The sequence below is a fragment of the Lissotriton vulgaris genome, chromosome 8 (assembly GCF_964263255.1).
Source record: "Lissotriton vulgaris chromosome 8, aLisVul1.2, whole genome shotgun sequence".
NCBI lineage: Eukaryota > Metazoa > Chordata > Amphibia > Caudata > Salamandridae > Lissotriton > Lissotriton vulgaris.
This window is the reverse complement of record NC_141696.1, coordinates 984,605,778-984,625,204: the sequence shown is the minus strand read 5'-3', so window position 1 is coordinate 984,625,204 and position 19,427 is coordinate 984,605,778. Positions and strand designations below refer to the sequence as shown.

Below are 19,427 nucleotides of genomic sequence, written 5' to 3'. Positions count from 1 at the left end.
TACTTACTAATAGAAAAAAGGACTTTGCACAGAAGCTGAAATATGAAAAAGAAATCTTTATTAAACTTATAAGTGAGGCCACGTCACACAGAACCCGTAGCAACTGAATGAGGTAGTCTGAGGAATACAGAAAACAGAGGCCTTTTATATGCTCAGGGTTACAAGACTCAGCATAAAAATAAGGGGCTGTCCTTTCTTTTGCAAGCCCATAATCAATCATTGAACAAACCCAACATTCCTCTTTAGACAAGCCGGACAAACCCATAATAACAAGGACCACAACCCATATCGTAAATAGACCATAAAAGAAGAAACAGAAACAGATAGAAGTAGGATAAGGCATGTTTGTGTGCAGTAAAACCTTACGATGTCCTGTGCTCTGATCCTTAATCTTGATCAGCTAAAGGGCAGGAACTGGTTTGGCACGGTCGGCTTCAGGCAACAGGGTCAGTTCACTCAGGTCAAACAGGAGTCAGCACAAACTCAAGCTACGGTGTACGTGTCCTAAAGACTTGTTCAGCCACAGTCATAGGCCTATGTGAGGGCAACCATAAAATGGCTACCATGCACAAAATGGAACCCAAGGGTTCAGAATTCACAGAACCTCAGACCTCCTTTTGCCCTTACATAGGCAATCACTCAGTCTGTGTCTGAATCAATATCAATATTATCCGTTATTCCCTTCACTAAGGCACTATTACTCGAGTTATCTTTCATGGAACACAAGGGATAGACTTCGTTGGCATAAATAAACATCGCCTGATATGCCCATACAGACCCATTGTAACTAAATAGCAGAACCAAAATAGGGAATACCTCTATCTGTAGTATGTGGAATAAGACCACACACCCAACAATTAGTGGTGTTCACTACTAACTGGTGTTGAGGCAGAAGCTGTACAAAGGAATTATTAGTAAACTCTGACCTCCTAACCAGTTCATGTTCAGGTAAAGTATGAAAAGAATGCAAAGAAGTAGTAGTAGGGAGAGACATAGGTTGGGAGGTGGGTAGGGTACAGATGTCAATTGGGTAGCAAAAAGAATCCAACCCACAAAAGACAACGTTATGCTTAAAAACACTAGAAAACACGTCATTAAGAACATATAGACAACAGGAGAAAGTAATGACCACTATTACAAAGAAAATTATCATTTTCACAACCCTAAGCAGAAAGCAAATCCTGGAATTATCTAGTAACATTTTTATGGCTCCTATGCATTTCAGTAACTTATTTTATGTTCAGGTGAAACAGTGGTGATCCTCATCAATGCTCTGAGGTGAAAAGGGGATACTCTTCTACAGAGAATAGACTTTATTCTGCTTTTACTAAACAGAATAGTACTTTAAAACTATGCCAGCAAAACAATAAGAATCAGTCTCCTAACACCCATTCTATGCAATCACACGGAAACCACTTGTACAACCAACTATGCCCAGAGTCCGTTCAAAAAGCCTCTCTGGCAGGCTTCTATTGTCCATCAAATCTGCTCCCGTTGTTGCATGGGCCTCTTGATTCAGGCCTCCCTTGAAAAATAGTATTTCTCAGTATCCGTTGGAGTGCCCTCCTGGCAAACACTCACAGCTCACTTGAAAGTCTCAATGTCTCAATGCAGTGCACCAGTATCTCTCCTCTGCAGCAGGCACTACAGATAGTGTGCTCTTCATTGACCATGAGCACAGATCATTTCGTGCAGACCCGGGACCATTCTCAGACTCCAACACTTATCATTCAGTGTCAGAGGACGCTCAAGCTGCTCTTTCATGGGCACCAGAATGTAGTGCCTTTTGCCAATCTTAGATCCTCCGGTGCACTGCACTTCCGTTGGAGCAAAGGAAAAGGGGTGTGTGTGGCCAAAACTCAGGCCAAGGGGCTCAAGGCACTGCACACTGTCAGAGGTTACCAGCACATGACAGGTGGACAAAGGAAACCTCAAAACAACAGGAATCCTTTTTCTTTTTCGCTCTTTTGCACTGAAATTCTGGTTCTGTGATGTCCAATGCCGTCTGATGGAGCAAGTGCGATGCTTTAAACAGTTCATTGTATAACAAGGGGACTGCAAGCAGGTGGCCTGCGATCTTCAAAGGAGTGGCCATACGACATGGGACAATTCTGGTCTAAAATACACTGTCATTCTCAAAGGCAATACAAAGACAAAGGCAGTAGGAAAAACAGTGCCTCTAGGCTCTTCAATTGGGTTTCCGTGTGAGAGCATATCCTCCACCATCTAAGGGTAGATAGCGACATGGGAATTCTATCTGAATGGATGTCCTCACACATAGTGGCATCGTTTAATGGGGTAAACACATTTTATCTCAATGATTACATATAGGTGTTCCTAAATTCCTTATCTAGAACATCTCAAAAGAAAAATCGCATAATACAGATTATCAGGGAAAACAGTCTGGTTATACAAAAGGAAATTATACATAAGATGGGGGTCCATGGTACATTACTGCAATCTGGAAGTGTGAACCTGAATTATTCACCAACAATAAAAAAAAATGGGCTAACTGGTGAAAATAATATGGAAAAGGGAAATGGAACTAGGACACAGCTAAAATCCCAATAACTAGGCACGATGCGCTTGGGTGATAGTCAGGCATGTGACACAATGCCAAGAGTATGGGTGATACACAAAAGGTCAAAATAATACACAAATTTAAACTCTACCGCTGGCCGCTACACCATATACAGTAATCTCAGCTAATGTTCCAGTTCCTTCTTCAGGGAAAAATGAAACCTGGTTTCCTTTATGGTACAAAGCCATATACTACTTAGGAAGCAGAACAAAACTGAGTAATGTAATATAGAAATTAGGTCACCATGTACAAGAGTCACAAATCTATAATTCATCCTTGCGTCCAATCAGGATACAAACATATAGGGCTGCCTGTTCCTTTAAGGGAAGAGGACAGTATTGTGACTAATTGCAGATGACACACTTTGATTCTGTATATCAAATTTGACATACACTGGTGAAGTGTTGTCTGTGTCGTGTTCACAAAATGAAAATATCATATCTGTGGAATTTAGCAAATCAACTCAACTGTTGTGGAGCGATACGCATCATCATGTATATCCCTTCACAACACAGGTAAACTTGTAATAGTATCAGAAGTAGCAACATAAAACAAAAACATGCAAAAAAATACGCACATGTCAAGCCATCAGATATACTTGCTGTATATCAAGCACAAAAAGCATAGACAAAACAATAGCATATATAAATGAGCGGTGAAGCACAACACCAGGTCATGTACTACCAATATTCGGGCCTGCTTAATTTGTCAGGCTTAAAAGCTTCACCCTCCTTTTTGACAGCAGATCACCAGTTAGTGGATATCTGCTGTCAAATACAATTTTACTGTCTTCTAACATACAGGGCCAGCAAGAACAATTCATGATAGGACCAAATACACAAATATATGAACATTTCTTTCCAAGGGAGTTATGAAAAAACACATCTCCTTTCAACCAACCAAACTCACGTGTCTTGTCAGCCTTAAATCACCCAGAATAATCCATGAATGATCTGTAGGCAGAAGCAAAAAAAAACATACACAACACACAAAAGAGAAACATTTCTCATAACAAACAAATACCAATTATAACTTTTAATCAGAAGACAAAACATGATACACATTAACAAACACAAAAATAAATTTCCATTACTTAACTGTTATCATCTTGTCAGTCAGCTTGCAGCATTAAGCTATTTTAACTTTCCAAAAGTAAAATTCTTTCACTGACACTCCATGTTATCTTTGCGCCACAATTCGTTCTCACTTAGGCACGTAGCCTTCAAAATTTCAATAAAAGACTTTGTCTTATTTTCTGTCTAGGACTTAATGCAGTCCTTCATTTTTGTCAAATAAGAGCAACTAGCAGACATTATTTTTTTAGAGCAGAGATACAAATGTATCAGTTCTGCAGAGCATTTAGCACGATGTTGGGACTTTGAAAGAAACCCTTTTTATATTTTCCCTTTGGAATTAGGTTCTTTAATTTTATTGATTTTCTTATTTAGAAACAAGAAACCCCACCTTTTAGAGGCCTGTTTAGCAAGGTCATTCTGCATTCCACAGAGACAAGGCCCTAATTTAAAAGTTCACAAATGTCAACATGACAGCCTCTTCCATTGTTTACAGGGAAACTAAAGATAGCATCTCAGCGACTTGGACCAGCTTACCTTACGATGTCCTGTGCTCTGATCCTTAATCTTGATCAGCTAAAGGGCAGGAACTTGTTTGGCAAGGTCGGCTTCAGGTAACAGGGTCAGTTCACTCAGGTCAAACAGGAGTCAGCACAAACTCAAGCTAAGGTGTACGTGTCCTAAAGACTTGTTCAGCCACAGTCATAGGCCTCTGTGAGGGCAACCATAAAATGGCTACCATGCACAAAATGGAACCCAAGGGTTCAGAATTCATAGAACCTCAGATGTGTGAGGTAATGCACTTACCAAGAGGCATCTCAGACCACTCCCCCATACAATTTATATATAATGCACAAATCCCTGCTAGGAAACGACTCTTCCCGCTCTACCCAGGATACTTGAAGGTTCCTAAGATCGCAAAGGCTCTTGTGAAATCCACTGGACAATACTTCACAGAGAATACACAATCTGTAGAGTCCCCAGGCATCTTATGGGAGGCATACAAATCAGTAATCAGGGGCCAAGCCATATCGATAATCGCCAGACACAAAAAGGAACATAGACAGCACCTAGACACTCTAGAGGAAGAGGTGCAGAAGGCAGATGTGGCACACGCTGCAAACACTAACGAAACCACAGCGCAAACCCTGACGTTAGCAACCTAGGTATATAGAACTTACGCTTGGGAAGCTGCGAAAGTCAGACATTCAGATGCCCTACATAGCCTGTATGAATTAGGAGATAAGATTGGGAGATTCCTCGCCTGACTAGAAAGGAAGGAAAAGGCGAGCAGATGGATTGCCCAACTGACGTTAGAAGACGACACTATAACGACAGATCCACAACTCATAGCAGAAGGGCTGGCCACACACTATGAAAAGGTTTATACGCCGCAGGCTACAGCCTCAGTAGAGGAAAATGTACAGTTTCTCCGAGACATTAAAATGCCTGTGCTACCGCAGGAGGCAATGCTAGATCTAGAAGCAGACTTTACAGCTGGAACATTGGGTGTGGCGCTATCAGCCCTTCACACGGGGACAGCAAAGGGGCCTAATGGCCTGCCGGTGGAACTATATAAAAAAGTGGCGCCACGGTTAATATGAGAGTCTAGAGAAGGGGATATTACCAAAAGATCAGAGACTCGAAACAATTGTAGCAATACACAAACCAGGTAAGCCCACGCTGACTAGCTCCTCATACCGCCCATTATCCCTAAAAAACGCGGAAGCCAAGATACTGGCCAAAGCATTGGCACTCCATCTGCAACCCCACCTTCAGACACTGATTCCCACAGACCAGTCCGGGTTTATGCCGGGATGCAATACCTCCCTCAACCTCAGACGCCTCCCTGGAGTATTGGCTCGGATACCAACGATCCGAGAAGATGCGGCTATCCTCTCACTAGACGCCACAATGGCGTTCAACCTCGTGGAATGGCCTTTTTTGTTTGCAGTGCTCCAAAAGATGGGGTTTGGACCCAAATGTTGCGACTGGATTAAATTACTATACACAGCGCCCCTGGCGCAATTGGTAGCAAATGACCGCATATCGCGAGAGTTCGCATTGGGGAGGGGCATGAGACAGGGCAGCCCGCTGTCGCCACTCCTCTTTTTGCTCTCATACTGGAACCACTCACGGCATGGATAAGCCAGGATCTCTCGATCCAGGGGTTGAAATGGGAGGCGGGATGGGAAGACCGGATTTCACTCTACGCGGACGACGTGTTAATATATTTAGCTAGGTCATTGATATTCCTGCTGGATATCTGTAATGCATACGGGAAAGTATCAGGTTATACTATCAACTGGACAAAATCATTACTCTATGTGCTGCATGGTCCCACTCCCAAGCTCCCACGGGGATGTGAGCTGCAAATTACGACCAGAGGGTTCAAATATTTAGTAATATATGCTACACCGCAGGAGACACTTTTTACTTTTTATAGAGGAAAACCTGATGCGGCCACTCACAAAATTTCGAGCTGATGTCAAACCTTCCGCTGTCAATGTTGGGAAGGGCGGCACTCTTCAAAATGTTGGCTTTGCCTAGGTTTTTATACGCCCTTCAAAATACCCCATTCCCAGTCCCCCCCTCTTAAAGTGATTGAAGCTGAAGTCTCCACACTGAAACTGATGAAAAACCGGCACGCATAGCGCATCACAAATTAGTCCGTAGCTGGTAAGATGGGGGCATCGCATTGCCTAATATAAAATTATACTGCTGGGCCTCACAGCTCATGGTGCTAAACCAATGGTTGCACATCCCGGAGGATGAACCGGCATTCAGATTAGATAGATACGTGCTGCCAGCGGACCACCTGATGAAAGCCCTTCCCACCAATAAGAGAAGCAACGCACTTACAGGGCCGACTGCCCACACAATTAAAATATGGCACACAGCACAAAGAGCATTGGGCTGGGAGGGAGTACTGACACAGCCCAACCCCCTATGGGAGACCCGACGTTTGGGCACCTTGACCAACACTAAGGGGTTCAGACAATGGGACCTCATTGGTATTACCTAAACAGGAGATCTGTGGGTAAAAGGGGAGGTCCTATCCTTCGCAAACTTATGGGAAAAATACGGGATGGCTGATACGGAACTCGATACATACAAATCAGACACGCGCTTAAAAGTGCAATCCCCCCAGACACCCAACTAGCAGAGGCCTCACCCTTGGAGGATAGACTCCTCACAGACTATATGGAGAAAAAGGCCATTTGCCAGACGTATCGCAAAAATGGTAAACAACCAACCAGACCCCATGACAACACTGAGGGAGCGGTGGCAAGCAGAATTAGGGGACATGGAAGACTCAGACTGGATGAATGCGCTAGCGTTGGCCCGGGAGGCAACGAACCCATCTAGGCTCAAACTAGTGCAACTCAAGGTGCTTCACTGTATATATTATTCACGCACCACACTACATAAACTTGGTCATGAACCTGACGCACTGTGCCTTAGACACTGGGGACACACAGGAACATTTTACCATATAATATAGGAATGCCCACATATACAGTCCTACTGGGAACAGGTGCTGAATGCGATCTCGGAGATGAAAGGAGTAGAAGTCCCACTAGATCCCAGGAGATGCCTCCTGCACGCTTGGGAGCCTACGGATTTAAACTTGGCATTACAAAACTGGGCCACGCTGGGGATCGCAAAATGGAACATAGCCAGAAACTGGGGTTCGGGAACGCTCCCCACGCACCAACAATGGGAAAGGGATATGGACGGCGCAATGGTGGCTGAAAGAGCGGTGTACACCCATAGAGGGTGCCCCGTAAAATGGTCAAGAATATGGGGAAAATTGAATTCATTTAGAGGGAATGTGTGTAAACCCCCACAACCTGCGGGGACCCCTGAGACCAGCCCGTAAACACTGATAGGATGTGATTGGAAAACGACGTGGATAAACGATGTTGGCACTGGGAGGGGGGTAAGGGATCGATGTTGCTTGATGTATTATAAATTCTTAAGCTATGATGTGATTTATGTGATGGCCGTGATATGTGATATATACAACCTACATACTGGTGGAGATGAGGACTGTACTGTTCATGTTGATATCAATGTACAAAATGCAATAAAAACAAATATATATTTTTTTATCTTAAATCTCTCTGTAGAGATTCGCCTCATGGGGGGACTTCTCATCCTTCAAATTCAATCAATATGCAGTTGGGGGTTTCCTCTTATGCCACTGATCTGCTATATTAAATATTTTAATTGTTTTTCCTTTTTTTTAAAAAAAAATCATGTGATGTAGTATTTTATTGGTAATAAGTTATCAATTTGATATGCTCATTCTTAAGTACAGGATAATATGACTAGTTGCTTGTATCAAAAGCTGTATCTGGCTATGATCTTTTCGATGAATTATGGTTCAGGCAAACGCAAGGCAATGATGGATGAAGCCTTGTGTTTGCTTTGTTCGTCCTAAGTTGACAGGGTATGCCCAGACGTGGGTCCCCTGCTCACTTTGCCACTGGATTCAAGCTAACCTGGCTGATAAGGGCTGTTAGAAGGATACCGGTCCCAGGATGCTTGTTTCCGGTTCAGGGAAAACATGGCTTAGCAGTTCGGGCTGGATTGTTCCCATGAGGCACAGGGTCAAGACTGATTTGCATATAGCTGTGTCTAAACTGCGGTGGCGAAGTGAGATAAAGAATGATGATGGATTCAACCTAGATCTGTGACTGGGGTGAGTGTCTGAAAAGTTTCAGTGCTCCGTCCATCTCTTTGTGTTTGCTCAGTAAATGTTATGATCTAGCGGAAGTGATGGAATTTTTGCGCAATGTGGTTCGCCTCAGTAATGGCAAAAAGGTCAATCTCAAATGTGTGGCTTTGTGCAATGAGTATGGGTGGAGTGATGGTGTGATCAACAAAGAAGATTTGAATTTGTGGGATATGGATGAGGTTGTGGAAGATTTTGAGGTGCAGGATAAACCAAGGGAAGGAGTTGGTTATTCTAATGCTGTAAATATCTCTAAGAATCCAGCAACAGATGGTTCTGTTCTCCCTACTTGGGTGATTCCACAGAAGTGTTTACCTCTCTTCCAGTGGATAACCCAGATGAATTGCAGTGCGAATCAAGTGATGTTCCAGAGGAAGTAGAATCTCATTCTTGTGTCAGAGAGGGTACCAAAGATATGAGTCAGAAGGACTTCAAAATGGTTACAAGACTTTATTGTTGAAGGGTGTAAATAAAATATATATTTTTGTGTGCAATCAGGGGGTGGTTATGGTTATGTTTGGTAATGTTTTCGTTTGTTTTCTCATTTAAGGGGGTGAGGGTTTTGTGGCTTGTGAATGTGTTTCCCTGTGGGCTTCCATTGACCTAGTGTAGTGTGTTTTTATGGTATTCGGCTTGCAAGAATGCTGGGTTGATTCTCTACTAGTCAGTTCCCTACTGGCATTTGTACTGAGAGGATCATGTTACCCTAGCTGCTCACTTTAGGCTATGAAGAAGCTTTAGAAACTACATTAGTCGTTCATCACACCCTCTGCATTTATTTGGCGTATTTAGCATGTATTGTGAGTAATGCATTATGAGTCTTTAAACACTCCTTGGTGGACCTGTATGTGATGATACATGTACAAAACATCACCTCAAAACTGCTACTTTCAGCTGTCTGTTTTATGCCAACACCTGGGGCTAAAATCTACCTTCTTTAATCATAGTGGGACTTTACAAAGATTAAAACAACAGTCAACTCTTCTATTCTGTGTTACTCCCATATGCATAATCTAAACGTTTATATCCTCAGGCAAGATTTTCCAAATATTATGATCTAAATCCCAACAATAATATACAATCCTGCACTATAATGCCAGAAGGTCACCCAGCCGGGATCTACTGTATTTAATGTTATTCGGTCTATATCAGAATAATACAGTGGCTCTTGGAGGGTGGGTTTCAGTTTTAGAGAATACTTCTTTTTATCCCATAAACATATTTAAGCCTTATTTGTCTTTGTTTACTAATTTGATTAAGCATTATCCATAAATACTGTTTCCTTGTCTAAGAATGTGACGTCACTGTTAAGGACAAGCTAAGATCTGATCTTGATATTTTGTAACCAGTATAAGATCTTCGTACATTCTGACAGCATGTGGCAATCATCTTCCTAATGTTCCATACACTTGCACCAATTCCTATATTCTAATAGACATATCTTTACTATGCTGTGAGTTCAGTAAATGTGTTGAATACTATTCTGCTGGACTACAGCTGTGCACACGTTGACTCTTCCATCGGGAATACAATGAAAATTGCTCAGTCATTTTTTTTCTGACATCCCACTTTCCATTTCAGTCTCAAACCATTTGCGTTTTAGGTATTTTTGTTATGTGCTTGAGAATGACACCTTCTCGGTTAATGATCCAAGTTATAGCACTAATGCTTTTTTAGAACTATTTATGTTTTTGGGTGAACATGTAACTGTTGTCCAAGCATTGATGCAGCGTCGTAGTAGAGCCAGATTATTATACATCTTATGTTCTGATTATGCAATATTTTATGTATTTTTAGACCTAATCATGTGTATTGTGATATATTGTGAGGTGGATGCATTTGTGGTGAAAGGTAGCGCTCATCTATATCCTGCAGAAGTAATATGCCTCTGTATATAATGTGGTGCTCAAAAGGAAGAGGGATTCACCCTACATCCTTCAAATGGGATCAAAATAGTCCCTCAAATTCTAAACACCGAACTCCTAAACACACGCTAAAATTATCACAAATTATGCTGATAATTAGACACAATGATTATTCTTTGTCTTCTATATTTTCTGTCTTCTTTTAGCCAGCAAACACATGTTTCGTCATATAGGGGGTACCCCATGACTTCTGCAGGGCTGTTTTCTCATGGATCCTATTTCTGACCAATCCTTGAACCTGGTTCTAATTCCGTCCTGGAAATCACCTGTATGGCGTCCCTGTTCCTCGTTTCTGTCCGTACCAAATGGTATTTGAGAGTCCCACTCAAAGAATCCTAAATCCTCTAACTGGCATCAAGTAACTGCACTGTCCGAATTCAACCGCTGCGGTTGAATTTGGACAGTGCGGTTACTTTACGCCACTTAGAGCCTGCAAGTGTACCCGCTTGTAGGTACCGTCATTTCTGCAGAGAGGTTTTTGAAGGGTAACTTACCCACTAAATTTGTGGACTAGCAGAACAGGAAGCACAAGATTATCATACGAAAGAGGTGTTTAATTAGAATTCTCGGAGTGAGACTTTGAGTACCACTTGATACGTACCGAAATATAGTAGTAATTAAGATGCATTTCAATTCAGTTCCCCTTGTTTCAGTTCTCAATCATATGAGATAGCGTTATCTCAAAGTCAAAGTTTTTTATTTTGTTTCGGTACTCTTTCGAGGACCACAAAATCATTTAAAAGAAAAATACATATTACATTAACATACAATTTAATACATTTTCAGTGTTATTTTAAAAAATTTATAAATCTTGTTACAAACATATTCGTTAGGTGGATTAGCACACATGGAGATGAAATCCCTTGCTTTCGTGATCCTGCAGGACCGATATATTGGTTCTAGGCATGTTACCCTAGCAGTAACAACAACTTTATTAGGACATACAAAGAGCATGTGTTCTAAGTTCTGTTTACCCCCCGAACATAGGTTACATTGAGAGGAACTGTTTGGTTTCCAGGTGGAGGTAAAAGATAACAAAGGGAGAATACCCAGACGTAGCATCATGATCGTACGCCTTACGCCATGGGTAAGAGTGTATTCCAGATATGGCAATTTTAACTTATATTCTTGGGAGTCAGCAAAAGGTTTGTACAAAGATAGTTTAGTACAATGTAAATGATCTAACTCATAACTTAATTTTGGGGAAAATGTTTTTAAAAATAGTTTGAGTTGTGCGGGTGTCCAAGAGGATAACATTTCTGCACTAATTTTTGCTAAACAAAACGCCTCTCCCTAAACAAAACGCCTCTCCCTAAATCCTCTAACTGGCATCAAGTAACTGCACTGTCCGAATTCAACCGCTGCGGTTGAATTTGGACAGTGCGGTTACTTTACGCCACTTAGAGCCTGCAAGTGTACCCGCTTGTAGGTACCGTCATTTCTGCAGAGAGGTTTTTGAAGGGTAACTTACCCACTAAATTTGTGGACTAGCAGAACAGGAAGCACAAGATTATCATACGAAAGAGGTGTTTAATTAGAATTCTCGGAGTGAGACTTTGAGTACCACTTGATACGTACCGAAATATAGTAGTAATTAAGATGCATTTCAATTCAGTTCCCCTTGTTTCAGTTCTCAATCATATGAGATAGCGTTATCTAGATTGGTAGGTATCACATGGTACACTTGCATGTAAAAGAAAACAATATTAGTTTATTTTATTGAGTTTTGTTGTTTATTTGACTGTTTTTTAAAGTGGTAGCTTGTGAAATGAGCCAGTAATGTCTTTGCTCATTTGCTATTTCCTTAGACCTTATTGCTACCATGATACCTTTTCGTCAAAGTGAACCCAACAAGAATGTTTCTGAATGTCACATTTGCCATTTTGTATTGCACAGAAAATTATGCATGACGCCATTGGATTTCGAAGCATCTTAACAGGCAAAAACTACACAGCAGAATGGTATGAGTTGTTCCAACTGGGCAACTGCACATTCCCCCACCTCAGACCTGGAATAGAAGAACCATACTGGTGTAACCAAGGGGCTGCCTGCCTCTATGAGGGCATAGATGATGAACACTGGAAGCAAAATGGAACGTTAGCTATGGTGACCACAATAACAGGTAGAGATCTGGATTATTGTCAACTTCCAGCACTCACTATTGACTTGTACAATCAATGTTCTTCAGTTTTTTTTATTCAGGCCTGACCAACTGTTGAAGTCTCCATCTAGTTATATATCTTGTTTCAGATCTATATGTGGTGGAAACTTTTCATTATATTTAATCAGGAGGGTTTCCATAGCTGCGTCATAAAATCACTTGTACATATCTTCAGTTTTTTACACTTAGAAGACAGTCATGTTTTTATAATAGATGAATGTGAATAAATGATCAAACTGTGAGCGTTCAGCTAATCATCATGTATATCCGTTCCGTATCAAGTCTCGTATATTAGTACCAGTTGCTGAAGCTGGTTCGTGCCACTGATCAATTGAGGAAATAGTTTTGAAAATGTCAAACTTTAGTCAAGAAACCAAGTTTTGAAGGACTGCTGAAAAACATAACGACTCTTCTCATTATACTAAGCAAAAACACACATACATATAAGGGGTAAGACCTACTACCACTGATTACATCTTTAAAAGCTATATGGTGTATGTTAGACCTGGCACCATTGGCATGGGTCTCCCTTCCATTTTTGTTGCTGTTGCCTCATGTGTTTTTGCTGGTGTTAGAAGCTCAGAGCACTGTGCCACTGTGCAAGTGCTCCCTGTGTAAATTGCTATATTGATTGGATTCCATGATTGACTTATTTGGTTTACTGTCAGACCCTAATACAGTGCACCAGGAGTGCCCAGGGCTTGTAATTCCAAATTCTGCTAGTGGGTTTGCAGCACTGGTTGTGCCACCCACAGAAGCAGCCCTGTAAAATGTGTCTAAGGTCTGCCATTGCAGAGCCTGCGTGCAGTCTGGTACTGTCATGCTGACTGGGCAAGTGCACCCACTTGCCAGTCCCTAAACCTTCCCTTAACTTCATATTAGTCACCCCTATGGTAGGCCCAAGGGCAGGGTGCATTGTAAGTATAAGGTAGGTGTGAGAAGTTGGCCTGATATGCAGTGCTCACTATTCTAGTGAACACTATGTATCAGTCCAGCAACCCTTATTGATGATTGGTTGTAAGTCAACCTTATAGACCAGCTATCCTAGTAGCGTGGATACGAGCAGTCTAAGGCTAAAGACTCGAGAGGGCGTGTTAAGCCAGCTGTTATACCACACATATACCCCTTGAACACCAAGTGAAAGGACACCACACAAGTGTTATGAAAATAAACAAGTTATTTATTAAGATTCACAACAGCCCTGTACTCTTTATGAGGACAGGGTACTAAGCACAAAACAAAACTCTTACGAAAATACTTAAGTTAGCACAGTATATACAAATGCCCGAGGGGCACGGAAAACCATATACTCTGAAAGTGGAATGCGAAATTACTAGCAGGTAAGTACAGTACTAATAGGCTTTGGAATCGCTAGATCTTGATTATAGAATCTTCAGATTACTTCTAGGAGACCCAGGGGACTCGGGTGCAGAGTGTGCACTCTCACGCGTGATGCGGGACAAAGTCTATGGTAGCTAGTAAAGACAAAGTTAGTGTTCTCGGGCGAACCCGACCTGGTAGGAGGAAAACGAAAGTGGATTCTGACCCTTGGATAGTGAGGCTATGCTGGGGCACCGGAATGCCGAAGTTACCTAGCCCAGGGGCTGCAGCTGCATAGGTCTCAAAAGACGTCGGGAATCCTCGTAGACGGACCCAGGAGCCTGGAAGAAAGAAGTTGCTGGCAGGCGACCAGTGAAGAAAGTTCGATGGATCCAAGCCTGGATCGAAGGAAGATGACACCTGAAAGCAGAGGGGACCAAGTTCGAGACTACTAGCCAGTAGTCAGGTGGCACCAGGGGGGCACCGGATGGTAGTCACCTCGACTAGGTGAGTGGGTGACGCTGTGCTCGCAGATCTCACGGACCAGGAGGCGTTGTCGGCGACCAGGATGGAGGAGCGAGCTGTCCCACGAAGATTGAAGCTGTCGGCGTCGCTGGACCCAGGATTGGGCAACAAAGCCTTGGCAAATTCAAGCCCACGCGGTGGACTCAAAATGGCGTCTGGAGTGGACCAGGAGGGTCCGGGGTGCCTCTCTTGAAGAAGGAAGCAAGGGCCAGTCTGGAGCAACCAGACCAGCAGCAGTGATGTCGTCGGGCGTCGTGTAGAAGGCCACAAGCCAGCCGGCTAGTAACCACACAGCGCGGTGAGCACGCAAAAGCAGAAGGGCCCCACGCAGATCGTGGAGATGCTGGAGGGCTGATCTTCGGTGCTGGAGCTGCTCAGGGTTGGGGCTTCTCGGATCCCAAAGCACTCACCGGTGGAGCACACGGTGGGCTTGTTGCAAAGAAGTCGTGCAGTCTTGGCGATCGTCGGTCCCTCGAGGTCTCGTCGCACTCACAGTTCTCAGCTTTGCTGTAGAGGTGAGTAGAGGTCAGAGGTGCCAGGGAAGCCGGGTCTCGTCGAGCTGGGTCGTCGGATTCGTGAAGAAGGACTTGCAGCAGACCGCAGTGTTCTTAGGATGGTGCCCGCTTGATGCAGGGTGACTACTCCTTAGCCACAAGGGAGAATCTTGAAGAAGGAAATCTTGATGTCTTTCGCAGAAAGTTGTGTCTTGATTCCAAAGATGATCTAATTTTAACAGGGGGCCCGCTCCTATCTTTATACTAAAAAAGGGGGCTGACCCGGTGACTAGGTCCTGCCTATGGGTGGGACTAGGAGGGGGGTGGTTACACCCCTCTCCCACGCCGGACTTCCCCAGGCCAGGGGCTGGTGTGCCCCTGGAACTGGTTCAGACTGGCCTATGCGTAGTGAGCACCGGGGTGCCACTCAGCAGTCACCTTCCTGTAAAGCCCTGCCTACCCAGGATACACAAAACCATGTCTGGGACGGTGCTAGCACCGCCCCTGACAGGAAACCCTTTGTCCAGGCTCCCCTCGCTGGAAGGACTCCCAGCTGCAGGGGGTCAGACTCGTGTCTGTGGTGACAGCATCCATTTTGTGGAGCTGAGGCTTCGTTTAACTTTAACCGGGGTTCACAGTTACATACATGTCGTGTCCCTCTAGAAGGGTGGAATGCTAACCCCGTCGCCAGAATTGGCGAGGGGTTAGTATTCCAATTCGTATGACACCTTACTCGCCATGTTTTGATAAAGCAATACCAAAGTTAGCATTTAACCGCGAGGATTATAATGCACTTAAGAGTATATGGTATGCGATATCATGGAACAGCTATTAGGACTTGATTCCGCAAGCTGCAGACAGGCTCAGCTCATGCCAGAGCACCATCTCACACGATTCCAAGCACTCTGCCTTCAGGATTGTTAAGGCCTGCCATAGGAGTGACTGATAGGAATCTGTGTGTCCATTTTAGGGTTAGATATAGGTATACTATATCTACAGCAAAGGGTGATTACACGACTTTGCCCCAGCTGTCATGCAGCCAGTTGTGTCAAATTTAGGAGGCCAGCCAGGGGTGGCATAATACATGCTTCAGCCCCTGGTAGGCCCTGGGTACACCTATGCCCTGAGTTACAGGGTCTGATAAGGTGGCCCAGTACCAATTGGTAAATGCACCTAGGGTACATGTTGTAATTTAGAGAGAGAACAGCCAGGCTGTGTGTCTGATTGGCAGGCCCACAGCCAGAGAAAGTCGTAAACCAGTGAAACAAAAGCAAAAAATCTGGGTGATCATAGGATTGCAGACCCTACTCTCCTACAGTTGGGCAAGCCCTTATGTGTGTGGCATGTCCTAATAGTGAATTACAGACATTTTCGTTTTTCACTATTGCAAGGCTACCTGTTTTCCATAGGCCAGAATGGGCTGCTGGAATTATTCCACTCTATAATCCTAACAGACTCAGAGAACATGGTAGAAATTCAAGTTTAGTATGCCTGAACTCAGAGTAATAAAATACATATTTTAGTAAAGTTTATTTTAATATCCTGTGTTTGCAAATACCACTTTTAGAAAGTTGGTCTTTGCTTGCCTAACCATTTCAGCCCGCCTCTGCTAGGATGTGTATCTGCTGTCTGGTTTCTGTGAGTGACAGGGCTGGGGAATTCCAGGAGACAGGCTGGGCAGCCAGGTGGTGAATAGAGAGATTACATCCAGATGGGTGGGAGGAGGGCCCCTGGACTCTGAATAGGGCTGTGCCTTTCCACCACAATGCTGGCTCCACCCCCTGGGGAGCGTCTGATGTCTCTGCCCTGCACACTGAAAAGAAACGCCAGAGTCCTGTAAACAAGTACTCCAGAACTGGACTAAACTGGCCAAAGGCCCCCTGGCCTGAAAGAACAAAAGAATTGCAGTATAAGTATTGGGACCCTGAGCCCAAGAAATTAGATCCTGCTTGACAAGAAGAGACCTCAGCCTGAGGAGAAGGAACCGGGAAAGCTGAAGGAGGAGTACTGTCCCTGTCCTGGGGGATTGTCCTGCAGTGGTTGCCGTGCTGCTGAAGGAGAGGAAAAGACTACAAACACTTTATTCCAAACTTGTGCTTAAAAGATCTCCAAGGGCTTGTGAGTGAGCTTGCCCCCTGAACGAAGTCCCAGGACCAGTGGACTTCACCCGCCTTGAGAGGAGCTGCTGAAAAACACTGTTCTCCCCGTAGCGCTGAAGCAGAGAGAAGTGTGCGCCTCTTAAGGTCGACGTGTACACTGGGAAGCCAGTGCCAAGCTGTCCGTCCCGAACAACGTGACTTTGTGGCCCCCACGAGCCATAGCTCGCAACGTAAAGTAAGGACTCGTCCGGCCCGAACAACGTGACTTTGTGGCCCCCACGAGCCGTAGCTCGCAACGTGAAGGAAGGACCTCGCACCGCACCTCGCTTTTCCCCCCTCCGAACCGCACTGCTCAACATGCACCCTGCCACTGATGTGGAAAGGTTGCAACGCGTAGAGCAGCTGGGTGCGTCTCGCACAATTGCAGCGTACAGTCCGCTTCGCACCGCGCTCAAAGGATTACCCGAGCACCAACTTTCAAGGTACGGCTCGTACGCCGCACCGGAACTCAATCGCACCGTACAAGGCACCGTCCCATCGCACAACGCGACTCTGAATTCTACGATCCGCACCCAGGACGTCTACGAGCCGGAGATTGCACAGTAAAAGTAGGGCATCGCTGCCTGCAACGCTTCTGTTTTCCCACGCATCGTCCGTGTTGGACACAACGATCGAAGGCACTGTGAGACTCGCACCACATTTCTGTGCGCACCGGACCGGAGCGTCCGCTGCGCCTGTTTGACTCTTTCTAGGTACGTTTTATCACCGGGAGAGTCGGACAGAACTTTCATCTACGCATTGTATAAGAACTCTTAGTTACTACAAACTATTGTGGGCATTTGTCTTATCGTTATTTGGTCTTGTGCTAAGCCTAGTGTGGTGTCCATCTGTGGTGTTGTCCCTCAGTTGCTGTGTGTGTTCACAAATGTTTAACCTATAACGCCTCTGAGAATAAGTCTTGTCTGCTCGTGCCAAGCTACCTAGAGGGTGAGCAGGGGTTATTTTAAGAGGGTAATACCCTTATCCTGACTAGAGGAGAGGGTCCCTGCTTGTCACAAGTCCTTACCTGTGCCAACCAAATCTAACGGTGTACTCAGCCTGCATGTTACTACATAACTCCTCAGACAGAAAGTGACCACTACCAAGTGACTTAAGAAGGTGAGATGTCCAATGGGACCTGTATCTCATTATCCAGGGGATCGCAGAGCGATATTTAATCTAAGTTGTATGTGTTTCAAATCTTTAGCAGTAATTTCTTACTATGAATGTCGAAGTTCTAGTTCCTCAAGCTCCTCGCTAAAAAGCAAGCCTTTCATTTTATTCTTGCAAACATGCCTGTTCAGATAGGAGATGATTTTTATTATGACAGTGTCAGGGATTGAGGATAATTGCTTATAGTGAATGTTTGAAATGAAATAGGAGTGATGATATTAGTGTCCAGGATTGTTGAAATATGTACGTGCTGAGACTACCTGGCAATCGCCCAAACCTTCTTGTCTTAACTGCTAGAAGAAAACATTCCTGGAAACCTTTTGGCAATGAGGCAGTGTTCCAGGCTTATTGACAGCATAAGATATTGTTTCTGGTGAGAAGTATGACCCTGTGGTGTGGGAGCCCCCGTTCTGCGGCCCGGCGAGTGTCTAGTTGCCCGGGACGGAGTCCATCGGGCTATGGGAGGCTCCCCCAACCTGGCTGGGATGAGAAGCAGGGACCGGGCCAGGTGGGGGGTGGCTGGCTAAGTCCTTTCCACTGCGTAGTAAGAGTTTGGCCTGACTGTTCCATGATGGTCTAAGAGCTTACTATGTCCAGTGACATTCCAGGAGATCAGTGAAAGATGGTTAGCCCTGGAGCGATCCCCAGGATCATGTTCAAGTTTGAGTTGATGCTAGAAGTTCTGCTGACTCCACTCTCTTAAGAAGGAGCAGCCCAGTTCCAGTCCTTGGGCCCAAGGCTGAAGCTAATAAGTTTGTTTTACATTGTCTCTTATTTTATTTATCTATGTATACATGAAGCTGATGAGTTAATGTTAAGTGCAAGTCAAAATATCCTCAGCCCTCCCCTTCAAAACTGATCAACGTTCTATATTGTCCAGTTGCTCTTGTAGCTTTAATTTCCGTAATAGCACTCTTTGCTATTTCTCGGTTTTCTCCCATATAATTATGATGCCCCAGTCATAAAATGTTGACTGGCTTCTAAGGACTAATTCAGCGGTAGCTGTGGAGCACCGGCTGACTATAGTTTTCTCTCTCCCTGACTGTGATTCTGACAGTACAAATTGGACGCTTATTATGTCCTCTGATGAAAGAAGAGATAGCTTGGGTATATGTGAGAGTCAATGAAGAATGTTTGGTCTGTTGAGGATATCAACTTGCCAACATGAATTATATTTAAAAATAAAAATAAACCGGTTTTTGATGTCATGTCCTTGATTGGCTGATTTCTCTTGTGCAACTGCCCCAGGAGCAAGATTGTGCTATGAGACATCGGGCATGATATAATTTGTTGTTT

General features: G+C 44.1%; 1 protein-coding gene across 2 annotated transcripts in view; it reads left to right on the top strand.

Annotated features, from left to right (window-relative positions):
• Positions 1-19,427, top strand: part of CLN5 (CLN5 lysosomal BMP synthase) — a 224,334-nt gene that overhangs the window by 155,887 nt on the left and 49,020 nt on the right. For both annotated transcript variants that reach the window (XM_086934855.1, XM_086934854.1), the window contains exon 3: positions 12,217-12,442. In XM_086934855.1, coding sequence (XP_086790981.1) covers positions 12,217-12,442 — 226 coding nt within the window. The remainder of the gene's footprint in view (positions 1-12,216; positions 12,443-19,427) is intronic.